This window comes from Varroa jacobsoni, unplaced genomic scaffold (assembly GCF_002532875.2).
Source record: "Varroa jacobsoni isolate VJ856 unplaced genomic scaffold, vjacob_1.0 scaffold_934, whole genome shotgun sequence".
NCBI lineage: Eukaryota > Metazoa > Arthropoda > Arachnida > Mesostigmata > Varroidae > Varroa > Varroa jacobsoni.
In genome coordinates this window covers 67789-90118 of record NW_019213836.1, presented here as the reverse complement: position 1 = coordinate 90118, position 22330 = coordinate 67789, and the positions used below count along the sequence as shown (strand labels likewise).

Below are 22330 nucleotides of genomic sequence, written 5' to 3'. Positions count from 1 at the left end.
GGTCGGTCTACTACTGCTGCTGTTACTGCAAAACTTCCCACCCAACTCGGGATTTCCTCTTCGCTATCAACCGTTCCACGCTGCATTTGCCGTGAAACAACCGCAGCGTTATCACTGCCGTCGGGGTACACACTTTCATCGCACTAGCCATGTTTTAACTAATCGCAAATCGATATACAATGGATGACTAGACGAAGTGATAGGCATAAAAAGTAAAATGAATCCTATCAAGAACTTATTTCACACTCAGGAGAACTGCTGTCGAAACCGCGACATTGAGGGGCCGCGGTATAATAGTGTCCCCTATTAGGTACTCATACCGTTCGAGAGTAATACGAGAAAGCTGCGTTTGGCCAGAGGCAAGGGTCTGCTAGCGGGATACGGCCCTTGTACACGCCTGCCAGCCAGTACTCCTTCCAACGAAAGTTAGGTCATACATTAGCTAAGAAATTGTTCTTTTCTAACACTGCGTATTTGCCTGGCCTATCATGGGGTAAGATTTTATAGGTTTGATTACCACTGTTGTGGGTTGTCGAAACTTCACTTCGCAGCTCCCACACGTCATATCACACACGCAATAGGCAAAAAGGCTTTTTAATTCAATTTATATGCTGTAACAAGCGCGGCATCTTTCACGTTTGTTTTCATTAAGGTAGACGCACGCCTTTACGTGTTGAAGATGTAAGGGAGACGTAAAAAGTTCATTACGGACGCGCCAATGTAGCACGAGATTCTCCCCTAGAAAGCCAGGAGCGACATAATCTGAGGCCGTGTGAATCCGGAATATAACAATTGTACATCGTTGATACTGCACGTCGTACAGGGCTTTTCGACGACTACCACGATGAGTGTATAGCACTTTGTTGCTGGAAACAACCCCGTTCGATTGGTTCGGTCATTTACTTGGCTAATTTTCAATCCGCGATATCCTTCAAACTTCTAATCGCGTAAGTATCGCTTCCGTCGCGCTACCTGGTTGGTGTAATATCCGTACGCGGTCAGGCTCTATATATACAGTATTTCCCGCTTCCATATCGTTCTAAGTACCTATTCGGTGGTTATTGAGCCATATAAAGCTGTTCTCTTTTTATAGCGTTGGCGCAATGATAATCTCTCGTGACGGAAACCTTTGCGACAAAAGGACCTTCTCGAACGTTCATTTCTACATTCTATGATATTTTTTTTTAATTTGGACATTGCTATACGATGATGTTGTCCAAAATATAACGCGATGACAAATTCTGCCAGCAGCAGCTGTAAAAGCACTCGTCAGGAGAGTTATTTTTTATGATGGTGCTTCTTTACTTGTTCTTTACCTTACGCTGCTTCACTATTTCTACTGACCTTATTTTAGCTTTTACTTTGTTCCTCTAAAATAGTCTTTCTTATGAACAACAGCAAACAAAGCTATGGGCTAGAGAGGAGTAAAAGGTGGAAGAAGCAGTTTGCGAAGCAAAACGCGTTCCCTTCAAGTGCTGGTACTGCTAAGCTATCCCACTTTTCTCAATCGTTTGCCCCCAGCAGGCCACCGCCGGTGCTAGCTACCTGCACTCAGTTTCTCATCCCTGAGCGGCATGCCCCGTTATCGCTCGACTTTAGAGCGCCTTTACTCTGTCGGCAGCGGCGTTCTCTGCCGACCCAACCGTCATTCACTTTTATCACCACACCGGTCAGTGGTCCATTTCGCTTGCGGGCCACCTGCCAGACCAACTGTAGTGGGGTATCGAATAAGGGCAGTAAGGGGATAGTGGCATAGCCGCTGCAACGACCGTGGTGACGACCCACGGCGACTATTGCGGCGCTGGTACTAGCTACTGGTCCTGCAGTCAACAGCGGCAGCAGTGGCGGTTGACTCAAATCACAACTGCGGCGCGGGAGGCAGCCGAGAAAGGGGAAGTGGCAAGGGTCCATTCAGGGGTCCTGCAAGGACCTGCAATCGGGAGCCGTTTCGGCCTTGGTCGCAGTAAAATGTCCTACTTGCCACCGCTGCCGCTGTACAATTGCCTCTGTCGTGGTCGTAGACCATTCAAAGCGCATCGCAAGGTCGTCACCAGACTATGGTTGCTCTGTGACTCGTTGTCTCGATCTATTTCTCGTTTCGTCTTTCGCCCCTCTCTGTAAAAACAAAGTATGTCCTCATCGTGTAGTCGTCGCCGAATCTCTCGCACTCAGTGCTGGGTCGGTTGGTCGGGCCAGTTCGGCCCGGACCCATCCAGTCTGCGAGCCTGCCCCGACTGCTTCCATGGCTAAGACTTCGCTAGCCATGAGGAATTTGAAAGACCCTCCTACGAGTAGCAGCAATCTGAGGACTGACTCGAAGGCGGTGGGGGAAATAGGGACTAGTGGTAAAACGGGGCATAGAGGCCAGGTTAGGAAACGTTAGGGGTTCGAAAGCCAGCTTTGACTGAACCAGCGGCCACTATGCCATGCCACACAATGCTTGCAAAAGCGTAGCTCGGCCAATTGGCCGTTGCCAGTCGAAACCGCTAACAATGGCAGCTGTTCGCTGTGGTCGTTATTATCGTTGTTGTTGCTGCTGCTGTTGCTGCTGTCATCGCAGTGGTCACTAGTTCCATTGCTGCCGCAGGCGCTGCCACTGCCGCGAAACAACATGAGCAACAGCACACAAGTAGCGAGGATAGAAAGAAGCGATGCGTGTGTTAGCACACGGTGATCTCATTGGCAGCAACTAGCAACTGAGTCAATAATGGCGAAGGCAACGATGCTACTGGGTGCTGGTAGTGCTTACTTTGACTGATTTGAGAAGCCTAGGCGAGGCTCTTTTCAAGACAGGCAACTTCGACCTGTACGGAGAAGACAGGCCAGTAGCTGGATAATCGACGGCGCTAAGCCCGCAAGAGACTGCTAGCGAGCCGTGACTCCGATCACCTATTTTGTCCCTCATAGTTCCGTATGATTTGACCTCCAGTCTAGACCCCCCACCGTGACCCTGCGTTCTACATACGACGACAAGAACACTCTGGCCACTCGAGACTCGGTGTCTATTGCCTCCTTCTTTTCGTCCTTCTGCTGCCCTTTTTCAGACTCGCACTCTGATCCGTACCGCTATGAGAGAACCTTAAGGGCTTGTGCTGTCGGGTTAGAGTTAGAAAGTGACGAGATGAGAGCGAAAGAGGAAACAGAGGCTGACGAAAGGGAAGATGGGGCAAATGTGGGGATCATAGTTGCTTGGTTACGGAATTATGATGGGGACGCTTTGTCTATGTTCACAAGCTCAGTTGGCGGCCCAGACGAGGCGGTCGCTATTATATAGTGTTTTCCAGCTGAAAACCGTACCACAAACAAGATTGTGTACATATACATTGTGTACTATACACAGATATGTATGTAACACATAGACGACTATGGCTAGTCCAGTGCGTACTCAGCGGCCAAAGGGTAGCCGGTCCTATGCAACATTTTAAACCAGCGGTGAAGAGTAGACCCTTTTCGCGGCCCTAAGCAGCCATAAGAAAAAAGATCGCGAGGAATAGAAGGAACGGAAAAGGTCGAGAAGGGACCTTCAGCGATCCGTCGCCTGATGAGCCCGTCGACTTACGATGATACTGCTAGACATCACCCGCGTTCCTTTCTTAGCATCTAATTTTCCTGCGGTATTCCCTTTGACGAATGACCGGCCGCTGGCCCTCTATAGCAGAAAAGCCGCCATGAGGAAGTACTAGTAATAAGTAACAGCTCATTATTTGTGTACACTTTCTGGTGACGTAATGCAGCAGATCACCGCTTCAGACATGCTCAGCCGACTCGACAGGACTACCGCCAGCGAGGCTGTAAACAGGCCCTGCGAAATGAGAATGGAAAACGGGTACAAGCTAACCGCATACCAAGAGTTTAAACTTCTCGTATTCGAATGACTGAGCGATTTGAATTTTGGTACCCATAGGCTACATCCACGACCGCCGATTCTCGTAGCTACTGCTGCTGCTGAGATGCGATGTTCACCTGCTGGTCTCGTCTAGTCACGCATCCTCATCTTTGTCAGTCCAGCTTCGTTATCTTCTCAAGTCCATACGCTCTTGTTCTTGCCTTATCCAACCCCATATCCATCCTGCCACCCTAATTTGCCATACCCTCTCATTCACTCTCAACGTTTAGAAACTAGCCATGAACATCGCCGTCACCAGCACTGCTCCAAATGGCCTTTCACCACAATTCACTTCGAATCGACGACAACGACAGTGTGTTCATTTCCCCGCTCTAGCGGCATCGCGGAATTCACCGTCGTTACTGTTACCACTGCTGCTCGCGACGAAACAAAAAGAGAACGTGACTGGCCAACCAACCGCTTGTTGCCTCCTTTCTCCCAGTTGTGTCCTGCCTTTTTCCAGCTAGACCCGTCTCTGGTAGGAGTTTTTCCGATGAGTTCTCCTAACCCGACAGACACAGGGGCTCCCCGAGAAGAAATGAGCGTCTAACGAACTAGTGCCCGCGTCTTTAAGAAGGTATCTCGTAGCCCGTCCTGCTACCATAGCCGCCACTGACGACACCTTTTGTGATGTCGGTATTTTGTCAGCGAAGTAACTCCAGTCAATTTTATTCTATTCCTATCCGACTACTTCTACCTCGTGTGGAACGCTCTTTGGAGCAGCCCTGCAAAGCAGCGGAACGCCGCCTCTCGTTCATTTGCTCGTCCTCTGTATGTGGCCTCTAAAAGCAGTGGCCCCCATTCCTTCAGTTTCATCTTCGACCTCTCTCAACTCTAACGGCACCCCTGCCTTACTCTGATTGGTCCCTTACAAGATCTCGCCATTGCATAGACATACACATATATATATATATCCTGGGCAAGAAACACGTACACGCAACAGCGCCACCGTTGACGACAAAAAACGGATCGGTGTAAAGAGAGCGTAAAGAATCAGCAACCGCTTGTTTTTCTCGCGGCCAAAACTTTATGGGGCGCCTTGTCTCTCAACTAAAAACGAACGTTACCGGTGATTACAGAGGTCAAACGATACCCATGACCATAGAAATTCCCTCGTTTCATCCGGATGTCTGGACACACCAGTAGCAATGAGTGGCGTTGTTATCATCAACGTGATGATAACTGCCTTCGACGTCTTCGTTATTGCCGTTCTCGTCATTGTCAATAAATTGTAATAGACCAGTGTAATCAGCCGAATCAGCAGCGCGAAACGGGGTTGTTTTCCTTTTGTTATCTGGGATTTAGCTGATCAGCCCCACCGACTAACGCACTAGCTATCGACAACCATTGTGTTAGTATACTGTACTGTTTCTCGAAGCATCTCGCCACGATGCGCTGCTGCTTGCTATCGTGGATACAATGTGATGCTCAGTGTCTTTTGCTGTAGCCATGTGTCTTGTCCTGCTTGCCTCCGTCTTGTTCGCGTAGTCATCGCTGGTGATAGCTTCGTCGCCGTTGCCGCTACAAGGCTACTAGTACAAGGCTGGCAGTGGATTGACCCCTTGGGGCACCGTCTCACTCTCTTGGATCGGCCCGTGATGTCTAGGTCAGTCCAACACGACAGCCGTTAGAGGATTTGACTATTTTTAAAGTAAATCCACCAGAAAACGTAACCGGCAAGGGACTGAAAAGAACAATGTGTAGAGGTGCCTTCGTTCGCTGATAATAGTTCAGCAAAATTGCCGCTGCACCCAGTGCAACAGGCCAAGCGGTCAGCTGGCAACGGGCCTAACTCGCTGTCGGCGACTGCCGCCACTCTACTGTGTAAACCATGTAGCACAAAATAAGCACAATGGTGTTCCCCTGATATTGTGATACCGCAAGGCTGGGTGGGTGAGCGTAAGGGACCAATGAGGGAAAAACAATTAGGTGACTGCAGGCATCAATCGCTGATCTAAGCGCTAAGAAAAGCAACCCAGGGCAAACGTCATTACCCACTATGGCCCCACCGCTACAGCTAGAAACAGAAAATCAACTGAGAATAAGCCAAGCGGCGCGAACCAACGGTCGTCGCCCGCAATGGACACAGCACAGATTATACAACACAACAAAGAGCATAGAAAGGGATTGAGAAGGACGACACGAGGGGTAACCAGAACGAAGGAGTAGTCGAGTGGAGGTATCATAGAGGCCAACTTCATTTAAAAACGATAAACCGCACGTTTGACCCTCTTCGGAAAAACAAATTTATCCTATTTCAAGTAGGATTAATATTTACAGGGAAAGGCCCATGTATTTTATGAGAAAATGAGGTGTCACCGGTAAGAAATACTTGAACAGTTCTCGGAGATAAAAGAAATTGCCAATGATATGGTTCGGTATTAAAGAGATAATAAATGAGGAAGAAGCTGCAGCTATGATCTGTGTGTGTTCGTTTTGGTGGAAACTGGTTGGATAGGGGTAATATTGTGACTTAGCAATATGTTTATCTTACACGAAGCGTGGGCTATATTGTACCACCTGTGTGAGTTTCCGTTTTCGGCAACGTGTTACACGTTTTCGCCTGCTTTACATGAATCATGTATGGCCTGAATTCATGATCGTTATTTTCAGAGGTGCTCTTAGCATAAGCAGTGAGCACAATATATTATTTTTTACAATATGTTAGTAAAAAAAAAAAGGACAATTTTCACATCTAATAGTGGCACATCCTGCTGATGCTTCTTCTCGCAGTTGCTCTACGAAATTCAAGGCCCGACGTGTCCACGCGTGGCGTGCTTTCTTGACGGCGATATCGACTTCACGGTGAGAATACTATACGGTATTCGATAATAGTTGACATTCGACACTTATTCTAATATGGTCGCATTATACGACTAATAAAATGTCTCCTAGATGTGTGCAGAATGTTTTAGTCGCGCTTTTAACACGTAGATTTCACGGTATAAATCCCACTATTCTTCATTTTACCTCTCTTCTTCTTCAAACTAATATGTATGAATTTGTGTATGCATTATAGATATACAGCTCTCTCTCTCTCTTTATACATATGTTTAGGTAAATCTTCATACGACTTTTCCTCTTCGCTCACAACGTATGACGTTGTCTGTTACGCCTACCCCAATAACGCTGTCCGTGAGCTATCTGCCCAATTCCCGTAGGCGAAAAATACGAGCTCTACGATTGTCTTGTGCACTATCAACATCATTCCAATACCGATTTCATTGGGAAGACCCTTCACGCCACTGCCACAAGCTTCACAGCGTTGCAACCGTTAGGCCCAACCATTTACTCACCAGCAAGTCCTCCCAATTCGCGGTTTCCGCAGCTATGTCGCCACCACTATATAAGCCTGTTCGTCTGTTATCATTTTACTGCCCCTGCAGTAGGACCAACAGTCACAGCGTGACCTTTTCCTCAGCGAGCCTCACGACGGAACAGCGCCCAATAGTCGCACAATCCGAGACACTGAAAACATTAGCCTGACTCTCGATGCTCCTATCTATACAAAATTGATACTAACGATCCGAATCGATCCGGCGCATCATCTGGCCGAGTCAGATTCGCACAAATGCTGAGACAATATTGTTTCTGTTATATTTTTTTTTTTATTAACTCTGCACTCGATGGTGTGTTGTTCAATTCTTTCCTTTTTCTATGTTTATATCTAGCATGTAAATATCTTATCTAGCATGTAAAAATACGATTGACAAAATAAAGTCGAAAGGGTAGGGGCCCATCCTATATTATGTCTGCCAGGTGATTCGCCACTGACCCCAGTCACCATCCAAAACGTGAATCTAGCAAGTAGTCTACCTACTACTACTTCTCTACTTTGTGCCTTTCGTTCCGCACTACCTCGATATTCCGTTAAGTCGCTGCAAACTACGCGCGTTTCATTTTGATCTTGCATCACATCAAGCGGGTGCTCCTTGGCTGTTCCTGCAGCTCTTTTTCGAGACAGCTAAAAAACCTAAGAATGAAGGCTTTTCTTTGCGAATGGTAGAGCCCCGCCTGCTTCTAAGGTCTGTAGGCTTTTATAGAAACCAATAGCTTCGTGAGCAATCCTTCCATTCTTTAGAGTCGTTTGGGCTATGGACTGTCTCGGCCAAATATCGCATGGCATCACCTTATCAAATAGAACAGGACGAGTTCTCATCGGTCTGTGGGTCTATAAACCAAAGAACGCTCGTTCGGCAAAGAAATAACCTCCTTTCTTTGACCCATTCCCTCTCGTACAACGAATTTGTTTTACGCGTGGAAAATTTAGCTGACCGGGCATCATCGAGCATCATTACCGTCGACTGCTGTTGTCCCCACCTCCTGCTTCCCAGGTTGAGACAAACACGATCAAAGCCGTGCGGGAAATTGGGGAGAAGGGAATGCCTACTTCTGTTTTGCCGTTTTGGTTTGTGCGACGCCCCCGTCCAGCTTCCCACGGTCTACTATGTGTAGCTCTGGGTCCGAGAATTCCGAGGACACCCAGTTTTTACCATTCACACACCGTCGCATGCGTTCTCTTTTCGTCCCTTTGCGTCCCTACATTCTCTCACCCTCTTACCTTTTACTACTGATTATTTCGTTATTTATTATTTCTTTGTGTCTTTCGTTTCTTACAATTTTTACCATATCTCAAGTACCCTGCTTGCCGTGGGGACGACTAATGGGTGCTGAGGATTTGGCTTAATTTCGCTCAGCATTGTACAACTCCAGTAAAACTGTCAATACTAGGCGCGCTTTACATTTTGTGTTCGCAAAGGTTTGTAGATTCTAAGCTGAATTCTTATTTCCGTTGCAATTCCTGCTAACGATACTTACCAAAACGTCTATATATGCTCGGGGCTAGGAACGAACACTCATGTGGTATCGTGCTCTCCTCACGTGAGACGAGGACCACATGAAGGCATGCAGCGCCGGCTGGAAAAACAGAACCGCAAAACAAGCTTTTCTCCTAGGTGCTTACTACTTGAATTTCGCGTTAAGTTCTGATAGGCTTAAAGGTTTTCCGCGGTACTCGCCAGTCGCGCAGAGGGTGACCCAACTGGTAGGTTCCAACATGTAAATCAGCTAGGAAACGTTGGAACAATGCGAGCTATTCATGCCAGATTCGTTAGCACTGATTCGTAACAGAAAAGCTCAACGTCCATGAGGTTTCCTTCGCCATCGTCCTACTGGACATATGTTGCGTTGTAGCTCTCCTTAGTACGATCCTGGAGAAAATTCGATGATGATCCGAGGAATGGAGGCAGATATAACACTTCTGATGGCGCTGGTAGGTGAAGGCGGTGTGTTGATGGGCTAATAATAGCTTTTGCTATCTTGTAAAATGGATGGCGCGTTGATGGAGATGGAATGAACAAGGATAGGTCTAGCGGAATTGGACGAAATGAGTTTAAAACAACAGCCTTCTGATCTGACTCCTCCTGATCAAAAACGACAGACGGAAAAAAGGGTAAACAGGTGCTTTTCCTGTACCATTTATGAATCTTTTCCCTTCTCTAGCCTCCTTTTCGGTGGCGCCACATTTGACCGTTTTGGTAGCCGTTCTGGCCGCCAAATTCTGACGGCTCGGTCGGCTTTTTTTGATGCCATCATAAACAAGCAACGTCGACAAGACACATTTACTCTACGCTACTGATATTTCTTCAGTTGTCGATTGATGTAAGTATCTTATGACCTTCAAGTTCATGTATACCACTTCTATCCGTGTAGTTCTCACCGTTAATCGCCCCTATTTTCACCCCCTAAAATTTAAATGTAGGGGAGCAGTCCTTCGACGGTAAAAATTATTAGTTTTGGCTGCCGCGATAATTTCCTTCGGTACTTGACGAAAATCTTGTGCCTGCCACTAGTCATGGTTTCGATAACCTTGCCTCTGCTTTTTAGCTAATATGAAAACTACGTCGGGTTTCAAGCCCATGGCTTATAAACTTCGTTCAATGTGGTAAAAAACGCTGGCCGGGAACCTCTATTTTGGAAAAGGCCAAAAAGGAATCGTAGTGTCACTATAGCAAACGCGCTTTGTCGTATAAAAGCCGAAGGTAGGAAAAGCATGTGACAGCGAGAATAAGCGGAAGTGGAAAATGGGAGCGACTGAACAGAAAAAAACGAGAAAAAAGGAAACACACAGCGATACTAATGTCCCTGATGATTACGATAATGGTAAGCGAAAAGAAGGTGGCAAAACGACGAAGGCGAAGAAGTGCCGCCGCACTTCAATGAAAAAGAGCGGCCATTCCTGGACTGAGGAACCTAATGAAGAACGAAGGTCGCCCCTGTATCTCTCCGAATCCCTTTCCAAGAGGTATTTCTGTTGACTCGAAAAGGACATCAGATACAGCAACAGAAGTAGAAACAGCATCGATCATTTTCTCAGTGGACACAACGCTAACAAAGAAAGGCGTTGCATATCTGAAGGTGGTGGAATTCGGCCCAGGAGTCCGCCTGCTGTCGTGGACAGACAGATCGCCGGATAGAAGCCGCTGGGGTATAGGGAAGGCTACCCCATTTTTTTAACCTTCTCCATATACGTTAACTTATAGCCGTTTCGACAATTTACTTGTTTTTCTTTCTGACCGCCGTCTTCTACAATGTGACGAGTTGCGGCAATGTGGCAGAGTAAGAATGATAGTAAGAATGATAAGTTCGGATCCATTTACTACATCTGCTGCACTCTTGTAGGGCTATACATTGGACGACAAATGAAAAGCAGATCGTGTAAGAACAGAATTAACGGCACAGTATGACAGAAACGCGGAGTTTGATGAAGCTTATTTGTTATTATCGTGATGCTTTTAATTCTGTCCGGTTCAAGCCAATTATTGACAGTGTACTACGTAGAGAGAACCGTCCTATACAGTCGATAAGGGTTCCTTGAACACGCAAAGAACGCATGATACACAATATGTAAGTTGCTCCAATTAACCATAGCCATTGCCAGCAGACACATTTCGGACCATTTTTTCTCAACCAGAGCGGCAAAGTTCTTTTAGGTCTGCACGTCTTTATTCTATTTATAAAGTCAAAACTAAAAAGACATAGAAGAACAGTGACAGATAAAACTATAAATGCAACCATATCCACCCCAGCCGGGCCAATTAGTCCGCATACGGTGCTGTTTTCGCCTTAATGTATGGCGTTCTTCTCTTTGTAACGGTCGTTTTCATGTGCTGTATATATTCTCTTTAGCCCTGGCTCCCTTAGACTGAGACTTGACCACTTGATGTACATACAATATAGCAAGGGAGCAGCACAGGCCACCATAAATATAATGACTGACGTCGTTCTACGTCGTGGAAATATTCCACTTACGACGTCTACCGACGTCATTTTACCGTCAGACTCTCCGAGTTCTCTCAACCCCTTTGTCTCCGCCGCCCTCCTTTTGTACGATCTCATCAAAATGAGTAACTGATAATTCCACTCGAGTTTCCAGTTGTCAAACCAGAACAGACTTCTACCACGAGCAGAACTACATCAGGACACATTATCACTTAAAATATTATACTGCCGAAATTCAAATGTTCTGGGTGGCGGGTACTGACTGTATAGTACACAATAGAATAGTTAACATTATGGAAACATAACAAGATGCGTCACACCATGCGTCACTTCAGCGATTAGCAGATCTGGCACGGTGCAACACAGAGGCTTATGTCGCCTTTCGGATACTGGTTTATGAAAGTATTACTGCTGCGATTGCTACAGCTTCCTGGTCTTCAAGCCCAGCTTTACATTTTTTGTCCCCTGTGGCCCCACATTAAATTTTCAGCGATTTATTACGGAAGCGGTAGCGTTCGTTCGGTAAAGAATTCGCACCTTTTCACTGCTCTACGGTCGAGGGACGTAACGTCTTATAACGCATAAATAGAGCGAGTCTACATGACTTACACCCATACGTCTAAAACAGCATAAAATAAAGCTTTTCTTTAGAATTCTAAGTAGCGACCATTTGTCGAGACACAGTATATCGCATGGTTCATCCTGTGGTAGCATATAATAAATTGCAAATATATGGTTGCAAATATAAAAAAAAATATTTACTTTAAAAATTACCATATATATATACAACCTAACAGCTAGACATCCTAACTTTTTTCCATTTTATACGAATACGTGGCGCAGATTTGTCATCGATCCAGTAAAAGGTTTCTCGAAATTGTCGGTACGATGTGAGAACCTATTATATAAAGGTACAACTGTAGAAGCCGATCTGGAATACGGTCCTACGCTGTAATCGATAAAATCGACGATTAGAAATGCGTAAGCGAAGGAAGGCATGAACGTCTAAAAACAATGTAGACCTAGCACATTCTCTCACACCGATTGACCGGCGCCCTTCTTGTCACGAACATTGTCCGGCGAACGGCAAACAACCGTTACCGATTACCGTTGCCATGTATGGATCAATCCGGCAATCGGCCACCAAGCGGACCAAGCAGCACCAGCTAATAACGGCAGGTACCGTCATTGTCAGGTACAGGCGCTGCCGAATTGCTCAATGGGCAGTTTGACAAGGCCGATCGGAGCTGTCCCTTCTGATCTGAGTCGACCGAAGAAGCTTTTTGGATAGCTGGCTGGCTGAGGCAACTTTCTTTGAAACGTCCAATGTAGCGAAGAGAATAAACGGACAGAGGACCAAAAAAGGCCTTGCGGTCACAGGTCGCTAGACTTATTTGCCGCTTTTTCAGTGGCAACCACTCTGCTGTGGTAAACCTATGACTCTCGTTTCCTGTTTGGTTTCGCTGCCAGCATTATCTTCGTTGGAGAAGCCGGCCGGCCAGTCAGTCAGTCAGCCGATCGCATCGTAGGCGCACCCGGTGTCAGGCGACATTTGAAAAATACCGTCTCATTTGATTGGACTCTTGGTCGGATATTGTTCGGGTGTGCGATGCAACGACTCGGAGCACTAGAAGCATCCGGCGGCTGATGTCTGCTAGCCCGCTCACGTAATATCTCAACATTTTGCGTCCAGTGCTTTTCCAAAAAGAAACGAGCAGTCCCTGCTAGCGTTGCTGCTATGGTTTCCTAGCTTGACTAGCCAATGAAGAGGTAGCAAGAAGAGAGGGGAAGGACGAGACCGTTTTTAGGCAGCCCAATGAATCTAAAGCGGAAACAGCAGCGATAGTTGCGGACGGACGGACGGACCGTGACTCGTCGTCCTACTCAAGGGCAAAAATACCGGGCTGGAGTGGGAGTACAAGTGGAAGAGACACTCTGGCTAGCTGGAGGGTGGAGACCGCGGATTGTAGAAGATACGGAGTGTTTGGGAATTCTGAAGGATGATAAGCAGGGATATGTCAAAGTACAAAAGGACACCTGGAACCTGAGTCTTTAGGTATTTTCGGTAGAAAGCCGCGGCATGGGTTGTATGGTGGGTGGATAGCTTCGAAAGACCGTATTGATTGGCAATCACCTTCTATGCTTTTTTTAGGAAGCGCTGCCGCTATTTCTCACAGCTGAACAGTGGAGAGCACTGCCACTGGCTGTCCTCTACCCTCTCTGTCCGCCTGAGCTAAACTAGGCACAGTTGGTGGATGGCCTAACCGACTGACTCGATCGTCTTTTCGGCATTTTTCCCTATTCTTAGTCTCTATGGTGTTTTCTTTCTATCTCGGAAAATGAAGAACTGTCGGAAAAATGTCCCCGAAACAACCAGACAGGCAGAAAGATTCCAGGCAAACCAAGATTGCCTGTGAAGGCATTTTGGTTTCAGGCCGTAATGCGATGTATCGAAGTTTTCTCAACAGCGGTCAACCGAGAGGCTCTCCGCAATGTTCGTACAGCGCTATAGCCAGTCAGGTAACAGTCCCATTTCTTTGCCTTACCTAGCACGCCTGAACGGTATTCCTGCTCTGCTTGTTCGTTGATAAAAAGCCTAGCTATAATCGACCGATCTGCCGATTCTACTGAACAAGTAATCACGGTAAATAAGATATCGCTAGAAAAGTACCTAATATTTAGGTCTCCTGAAGCTGTAGGCATGCAACCCGGAGGACACACGTGTCGGACACGGATACAAGTAATAGGTTGTCAAGTCAGCAATAGTGGATCCACTGAAACTGGATATAACCATACATCTGGTATTATTCCCTCTGTTAAAGTATATTAATAAAGGAGATGACGGAGTTCTATCCAGCAGGTTGTCTACTGTCTTTCCTACGCAGAGAAATACAGCCTCCGACACTGCTGGCAGCAGGGCTGGCTTAGCGGAGACGACGGCGTAGGAGACTTAAGAACGTACGTACTCAAGATACGATGGTTACTCAAGATACGATGGTTTATACCAGCAATCGACATTGGCTCGCCTCAATTATCGCCACCATCGGTATGGCTGCGTCAAGTCGACCCCGTCAACCACCTTAACTCCAGCACCAGGCCAATCCAATAAGGACTCGTTGGTGCTCCTTTGATGCAGTTGGCGGTTACCGCTTGTGGTTGCGACTGGTGGGCGCTGTCTCTACTGTGTCTCCACTGTTGGCAAGCGATATCGTCCACGGCGAATAGCCATTTATGGCTAAAGGGTGAGCCGTCGGCCTGATCGAATGGCTTGGCCACTAAACAGACAACAATAGCTAGAACTTGGCCACAGTCCTAAAGACGGGAGGGGAAGAGGCCAGGCGTGCGTGTCATGTCGAAAATTCAGTATTCCTCTTAGTGCCTCTCACCAACCACAGTTAATTGCCCTTTCAGTGTCATATGCGCGTGATACAATCGCCGTCGCAAAATGTAACGCATGTACCAGAGCAACCCCCCGGTTTGCTACTGTTGTTACTGATGATGTCCTTCGTAAGACTGGGTTTCTTCATAATTCTTCTCGCTTTAGAGTTCGAATTTTCGTGTTCCCAAGAAGAAATGAAGAAACTGATAATACCGCTTCGGACCGCATTCTAAAGAAGACTATAGCGAATAAGAGTGTTCGTTTTCAATGGACATAGCAGCTAGCCCATAGCACGTTGACAGTTTTGGACGCCTAAGTGACACTAATAATACGACTACTTCAGCTACGCTAAGGAGCGAAGTCGCTAATGTCAATGTCTCTCGTATAGATCAATGAATTTGCGTGTCTCTGCCAAATGTGACACCAGGCGTCCCAATCTAAGCGGGTACTGATGTTTCTATACGTTAAGCGTATACATTTCGGATCGAGAAAGAGGCTTCATCTATTCAACGCGTTACCAACAAAGAAAAGCAGAAAAAAGACGACTCAACGATGAAGTCGATACATTACCACTATGGTTAGCAGGAGTGGCACACATCGAGTGAAAGGCGTTTGCTTATTTTCGCTATCCCGATTCCGACACGCAGGACAAAATAAGAATGGGGCGCACGGTACGTCAAAACGCTACAGTTTTTTTTCTTTCCTTTCCAAAGCATTAACACGAACTGATAGAAGGAAAATACACAGTAGCCTCAGGCAGAAAGAAGGCTCCACCAGCGCCTTTCTAGGAGCATCGGTCGGCGACGGTAGACCAAACAGAAGAAAATGGCTGTGCTGCCCTATCACGTCTATATGCGCTCTTCCTTTTCTTTTAATGTCCTGAATCCAAGAATCTGACTCCGTCTTCAACCACTGCAGCCGTGCAGCCTGACAGTTCCTTTCTGAGTTCCTTTCCCTTACCGAAGCTGCTTCACTGGCAGCGGTAGAGCAATGCCAGAAGTTACCTGCACGAGCATCCCCCATTGATTAACGGCTTTTGGTATCCAACGTTCCATTCTCAGAATACATTTGTTCTCTTCTAGAAGCTTCAATAGCACATGCTGCTATTGAGCCAGGCAGCTAGTCAACCATGTCCCCATGCTACTATTCCCTCATGTCCTCTCTTCTCCATAGGTAACGTAGTAAACGATGGGGGAATTGTTTGCTCTTACTTGGGCCTTGGACCTGAAGCTACTGTAAGATGGCTCCCTTGTCTTCTCTTGCAACAGGGAAGCAATGACTGCACCCAGTTTGTTCTATGAACAACCTATAGAAACTTACTTTGAACAGTCAGCTAAGCCAAGTCAAGCACTGGCAGTAATAATAGTACGAGCTTAGTAAGAGGGCAATGCCGGAAATCCGCCTGCTCGTCAGGCTTTACCTTTCTTTTTCCACCAAGGCGCCGCCTTCTCTTGAACCGGACATTTGGTTCGTCTAAACGCCGAATGAGACGGAAACACACGCGCACAAATATAGACAGGGATGTATAATGGGAACAGAGATACGGCAGACGAAGTTAAGTCGACTGAGCGGTTGCCACTCATCAACATTCACTTCTAGACGGCCGGGGCAAGTGTAGAGGGGGGAATTTCTCGTAGGTGGTAGTAGACGGCTTGTGTCTTTAGCTACTCCGCCTATATCCGTCAACTGCCGTTCAAAGTCCCCGCGGTGTTGGCCTTTTCTAGCTCCTTCACCCTCTTTTCCTGTCGGGAAATACCTACCGTACACTTTGTCACGACGCACAGAACTGGTTAGAAGGCCGCTGCTTCGTTATATATATATTATATGATGCGACCGCGTGCGCAGTATTCCGTAAGACTACCCTATTATTTGCGCTAGTATGAATATTTAAACGCAGACGTTTGAACTGTGCACACCATCTAACCATCAATCACAGGAGCGGGTAGATCGGTTCCATCAACATCGAATAGATATGATTCTGGCAAAGCCGTGCAAATCTAAGTAGGTTAAATCAACCATTATCCCCGCCGCGGTTTACTCGTCATGTCTTTTATGAGGAAGCAGTGACACCTCACAGATTTTGTGAGACTAGAACGCTCTTCCCTTTTCTTCGAGGAAGACTTCGTTTGGTAGCCAGTAGCTCGCCGGTGTCACTTTCCGACAAGCTTCTCAAAATGGGCCCAGGGGAGTGGGGCACTAACTGGGTGAAGACAGTTGAGTGGAGGACGGCAGTTCTCGTCAATACTTGTTAGCGCGTGCTCAACGCCACTGTGTGAAGATTTCCATTCCTTCTGCAGTTGTTGCCTTGCGCCCACCGCCATTACTGCTGAGCTTCTGGCAAGATAGCACCCAAATGCCTTCCGACGATAGAGCTTTTCGAGTGAATATGGAACGAGTGCGTCGTAGACGCTCATCTTTGTTGCCAGCCAACCATGCAACGAAAACGTCTATGAGTATACAGCCCATCCCATCCTCTTGTGCCTTCTCATATCGAGCGTCATTCGTTCGTGCTTCCTTCGCGATCCACAGATGGCGCCGATTCTTTCGTTCTACAGCTTCACCGACGGTTTGGCCAGCCCGCATAGCCGCAATTGACTACCTCACCACTGCCTCTAGCATCAGCAGCAGCTTTTGAGCCAACAGCTACTCCTCGCTCCTCGCTTTCTGTCTCGTTCCCATTCTTGCCAGCTCCTCCTCTCTGTTTCTACCTCACTCTTGGCCTTTCTATGTCTATTCGCATCTGCTGGCATCGTTTCCTCTATTTGTCGCTCAGATAATAGCGGCTTCCCTTGACTCGGTAGACGCGTCATCGTTACCGCTGCTGGTGTCGGCAATTGGAATGACAACGCTCGGAACCTATATAAAGGAAATAAACGTCCGCCTCACTGTCTCCACGAAAAGCTGTGACACGTTGCCGAGCTGCAACAGACATGCTAGGAGCTGGAGTCGGAAAAACTAATCGATTCATATTCTCTGCTTCGGCCTCATGGAACTTTTTACAGCTGTGTATCCGATTTATAATATCAATTGCATTGTGCCGGGAGCCTGTCGACAAACTAAACTTCTCTATTTTATGTTTTGCAAGTGATTCGTATGGGAAATGTTCCTGCCACGGACTTAATAAATAGAAAAAATTGCGTCCTTGAATCCGACTCTCTAATGAAGGAGAAGGAGAAATAATTATTAGCTCATTTGCTGGTAGCAGGGTCCATACGCGCATATTATAAAACGCGCCAGACCTGTGCACCGCTTTCCTTTGTGTCGGGGTCCATCAGAAAATTCTGCGCCTAGCTTTCTTTCTGACAACCCAGTCATGCGGAGCAGGACCGGTAGCAACAGCAGCACGTTAACAATGAATCGATCTTAACTAAAATCCATCGGGTCCGGTACTTTGTTCCTGTTCGCAATTGCGTCGATGGCCGGGAGAATTTCGTTACAAGTTCAACCTATTGCCTAACCTTTTGCTCTTCCCATTTGCTTATTCGACGCAAAGGAGGTATTTGTTTTTTAGAAGCCTTGCTTACTCTGAGCTTCGGCTGCTGTCGCCATCCTCCAACAGGAGTCAAGTCTAAAAGTGGCAAGATACACATTCGATCGAAGGCTTCTTCAACGATCTTCTCCACACGATAACTTCCTCGACACTGTATGAATGAAGCACTATATGAACGATGTTGTGCTACTCCTCGATTTAAGATTCCCGCTTCGCAGACAGCCATTCAAATTTCGGACCTCGAGCAACAACAGTAGGATAGACCAGCGAAATAGGAAATTTACAATCAGCCGCAACTTCGGCCACACAAATCCTCAGCTTTCATAGTACGATCTAGTAAGACGGGTCTCCAACTAGGTGTTTCTCTATTTCCATTATAAACATGTAGACAATATAATTTAGGCGAAGAAGAGTAGCATACAAAAAAACGAAATTGTATGTAAAAAAACTCCTACCTTTTAGTTTTTTCATTCGCACACGTCTTACAACTTGCAAAACAGGTATAAGACCTTCAGCAGAAAACAGTGTATATATAGAGAGTGCAGATTTACACTCGGTTCGTGTGCTGCTGTCGAGAACGGTAGCTTTAACAATTTTATTGTATTAAACTGCGCCGAATATAAACAATCTAGATATATGAAAGACGCGTACAATCAACTAATACTAATATGTATATTGTAGACGCGTAGGAACCCAGGGATAGAAAGAATTACGTGTGTATTGATGTGCTAAGTTAACTTATTGGAGACAAGTTATCTTGCTAACAGCCGTGCTCAAATTCTGATAAGATATGTTTTTTGTTTAGCCAGTTAATTGAAGCATTCATTTAAGTTTGCGACAACGATTTCTTTCAGATAACGGACCCAACTGGTATGGAAGTGGGACGGGTTAGTAAAGAATGGGATAACCTACCCAAGGAGCTATTGGCCACATCGGACAACTTCGGAGTCGCCTTTCCCGAGGATATTCCAGCAACTCATAAAGCTCTTCTTATCGGTGTCGCCTTTATTCTCGTAAGTATGGCTTCAACTGATAGAAGGCTAATGTTAGTCGCCTCATTTGGCCATCACATCGCGCCTCTTACGCAATGCTATGGCACATTTTTTTCTAGTAATGATTGTCGCCGTCATAGTTGGAAGGGGGAACGTTTTTCGCGGTGATGTTTACGCGTCCTATCTCCCTTGCTTCGTAGCCATCGTAGAATGGCAATTATCTAATTTAATTGATAATAATAATTTTAGCTTCGTAATAATAGACGTCATACGTCGATGTTTCTTCTTTGGTTGTACGAGTTGAAAATGGAATTCCGCTTATAGCACCCCAGTATCGGCATTACACATTGTTACTGCTGCGGCTTCCACAGGACTATCTGTTCATTCTTAGGAATGATAAATTCTACAACTGACAGCTAAACAACATCGTTGGTTTTGGATATCGGCCGTAGCTGAACCCGGAGTCTTTGATGTCTTGCAACTGAGCTTTGTTGGCATGTCTACCCAGGCCCGTCCGCCTCTCCGTACAATTTCCGGTTCATAAGAATAATGATTTAGATGGCCCCTTTAGCAACGAGACGATTCAATAGCTGCACGTAATATATCTAGCCATGAGGGCTCAACTCTTCTAGTAACTGATTTACGGCCTTTCTTTGTTAGACGTGCGAAGCAGCCACAGACCCCCGCTGACTTCCCTCCAATATTTCGTCTGTACTTTAGACCGGGAAGACAGACGGAGTCGCTCTATTTTTCTTGGTCACACATTTTGACATGCGCAAGTTCCCCCACTGTCTCTTCCTTAATTCAGCAGCTCCGAGTAACTACTTGACTTAATTAACATGCTGGGGCACGCAGGGCAGTGTTCATTTAGTGACTAAGAGATGTTCATTCAATATAATTGTCCAGCAATCGTATGCATATATAGTTATACGTCACACTAAATGAGGTAATAAAACTTATGCGAATGTATGTGGCAACTAGCAACGTTGTGAAGTTCATACATGCTTGTGTTTTCTCGTGACATGAGACTTACTTGAAGTATTAAACTTTCGAAAATTGTGCAGTATCAAAATGGCCGTTCAATACTACGGCGGTCTTGCGCCACGTATTGTCAACGATTGCAGATCTTTGAGGTTAGCACTATCTTTCGGTGGCTAAACGTAGCCAAAATTTAGACAAGAAAAATAATAGCGTCGTGACCAATATTTGGATAACAAAACAAAAATTTTTAGAAATTCTCTTGGTCCTTCCAACAAATGCATTGTTATAAAGTTCTATCAATAGTATTGTGGAACGTTCGTTAACAACTCATACAATCTTGCGCAGGTGTTCCAAGCCGCCAACTGTTAGACTCTTTATGCCATTGTTTTGTGAACGCAGTACGGTGGCCCGCGCGAGCTCACGACAACGACACTAATAATAATAACTTCGATTTAATAATATCGTAACGGGCTCAAGAAATCCGAAAATTGTCCGTTCCTGTCGTTGCGGCGCATACAATATTACGCTACCTGACCATCTCTCTTTATACGAACACTGAGCTTGCATAAGTACCACTCTTGCTTGCTTTTCTGAAAATTAAGCTATGTATCACCAAATCTAGGAGCAATACACACACGATGTACTTGCGATTGCACTCCGTGACCACCTTGGCAGCATCCGATGGTCAAGTGCAAGCTTTTATCATCGACGGATCTGGTTAGCGTTCAACTACGTGGTCACATACATTAATTTGCGTTGAGTTCAACCATCGATTCAAGGGCGCTAGAGCTAACTCACTTAGGCCATGTACAAGGCCCGTTTGCTGTAGCGGACTGTTCGCTCACTTCGTTGCAGTCGCTTAATCCTTATGTTTGCTGGCTATTACAACGCCGCTGGACTCAGCGTAGATTTGCTACAGATACCATCGGCTCCCTCTATGAGCTCTCAAAATAACAGTAAAAACCTAATTGCGTTGCCGCAATTGCCTGATGTGGCCTCTTTCTCAGGGCCACTCAGCTGTAATCCACTGAACGGAGAGATGGCCGTTATACCTTTTTCTTTTTCGAGTCGCCATCTACCCAGAAAAATTCCAGGTTAGTGTAGTGTTATACTGTACATGCGCCAATTGTCGAACTACTACATATGTACGTATCGCGTACATATGTGTGACAATGTGAAGTTCCGCCACCCGCCCATTCTGCCGTAACACAAAAGGTTGCAAAAAACTCGAAGATGTGATTCTGTCCCTTGCATAAACTACACTTTGACCTACCCAATGTTAAAAGTAAAAAACCGGTATCAGCCACTATTATCAACTAGATTAAACCTTTAGCAGATTCGCTAAACACTCTGGCTGGCTAGAGACTCATCTCGAATTCCCGTTTCTAGTTACTTGAAGATGATCAAATCAATTCTGGAAAACTCCTAAGTGTTTACACATTCAACCGGCCAAACAACGACCATCTAGTCTTTACGTGTTCCCCAGGGAGTAAGCATGCAGGCGTTATAGCTTGCACGAAAGCTGCATGCAAGGCTGTTCAGGCTACCTTCTAGTCCTGTATTGTAACGGCTAAACCACACCCAAATGAGGCAGGATGCAAGGACGACTGCAAAAAGAGCAAAGTAGAATACGAAAAGGAGCTAAATCGAAAGACGCCGTTGGGGATTGAATACATAGAAGAGACAGAAAAAGAATGGCTGGTCTTCCTTACCTCTAGCATCCTCTCAACCGCCCCTCACCCCTGAATCGACATAACGATGGATCATGAGGGAAAGGCTCTAGGCTCTTTTGGGGTTGTCTTGCAGGACAGGCAGACATCACATTGCTTGAACCCGCTCTTATACCGTCGCAACAGCAAAAGCAGCAGCGGCGGCACCACCGCTGACTTCTGCATGTCTGTTGCCTAGGCTGCTCCTCCTACAGACTGGAGGCGTCCTGGGCATCTTTTCGCATACATACAGGCCCGCATTCACACTCGCATGTTCAGCACTTCTGGGTCGCGTTCTTCCTTTCCATGTCCTTCCACCCAGGGCCCAGTTTCAAGCCCGAGGCGTCTACATGCTCGCTCCTGGTTGGCTCGGCATTTCAGCCGTTTTTTTTCGTTGCTTTCATCCTCCCTCGGCTAGCTACGTCCGTAAGCCGAGGGAGGGTGAACGCAAGTACCTTGCTACTGCTACTTGAATGGACGATAAAGAAGCATATTACTACCGCTGCAGCCGCACCAGCTTGAACGCTCACCATTGGTGGCAATTAGATCCTCCTTCTTGCTCCGTCCGGGCGAACGAGCCGTGAACTCCCTCCCCCCTCCCCCTCCCCGCAT

General features: G+C 46.4%; 2 protein-coding genes across 16 annotated transcripts in view; one reads left to right on the top strand and one right to left on the bottom strand.

Moving 5' to 3' along the window:
- Positions 1 to 22330, bottom strand: part of GlnRS (Glutaminyl-tRNA synthetase) — a 94162-nt gene that overhangs the window by 42008 nt on the left and 29824 nt on the right. The gene's annotated exons all lie outside the window — the stretch shown is intronic.
- LOC111265105 (uncharacterized) overlaps positions 1 to 22330 on the top strand; it is a 71522-nt gene that overhangs the window by 22008 nt on the left and 27184 nt on the right. For 11 of the 15 annotated variants that reach the window (XR_015312932.1, XR_015312929.1, XR_015312925.1 and 8 more), the window contains 2 exons: positions 6620 to 6691; positions 18891 to 19049. Coding sequence is in view for 3 of the 15 variants with exons in the window: in XM_022841502.1 (XP_022697237.1) it covers positions 6620 to 6691; positions 18891 to 19049 (231 nt within the window). In the remaining 12 variants the exon portion in view is untranslated. Of the gene's footprint in view, positions 1 to 652; positions 948 to 6619; positions 6693 to 18890; positions 19050 to 19399; positions 20238 to 22330 lie in introns of those variants that run through there. The other 4 variants (XM_086970347.1, XR_015312934.1, XR_015312933.1 and 1 more) reach the window with 4 other exon arrangements.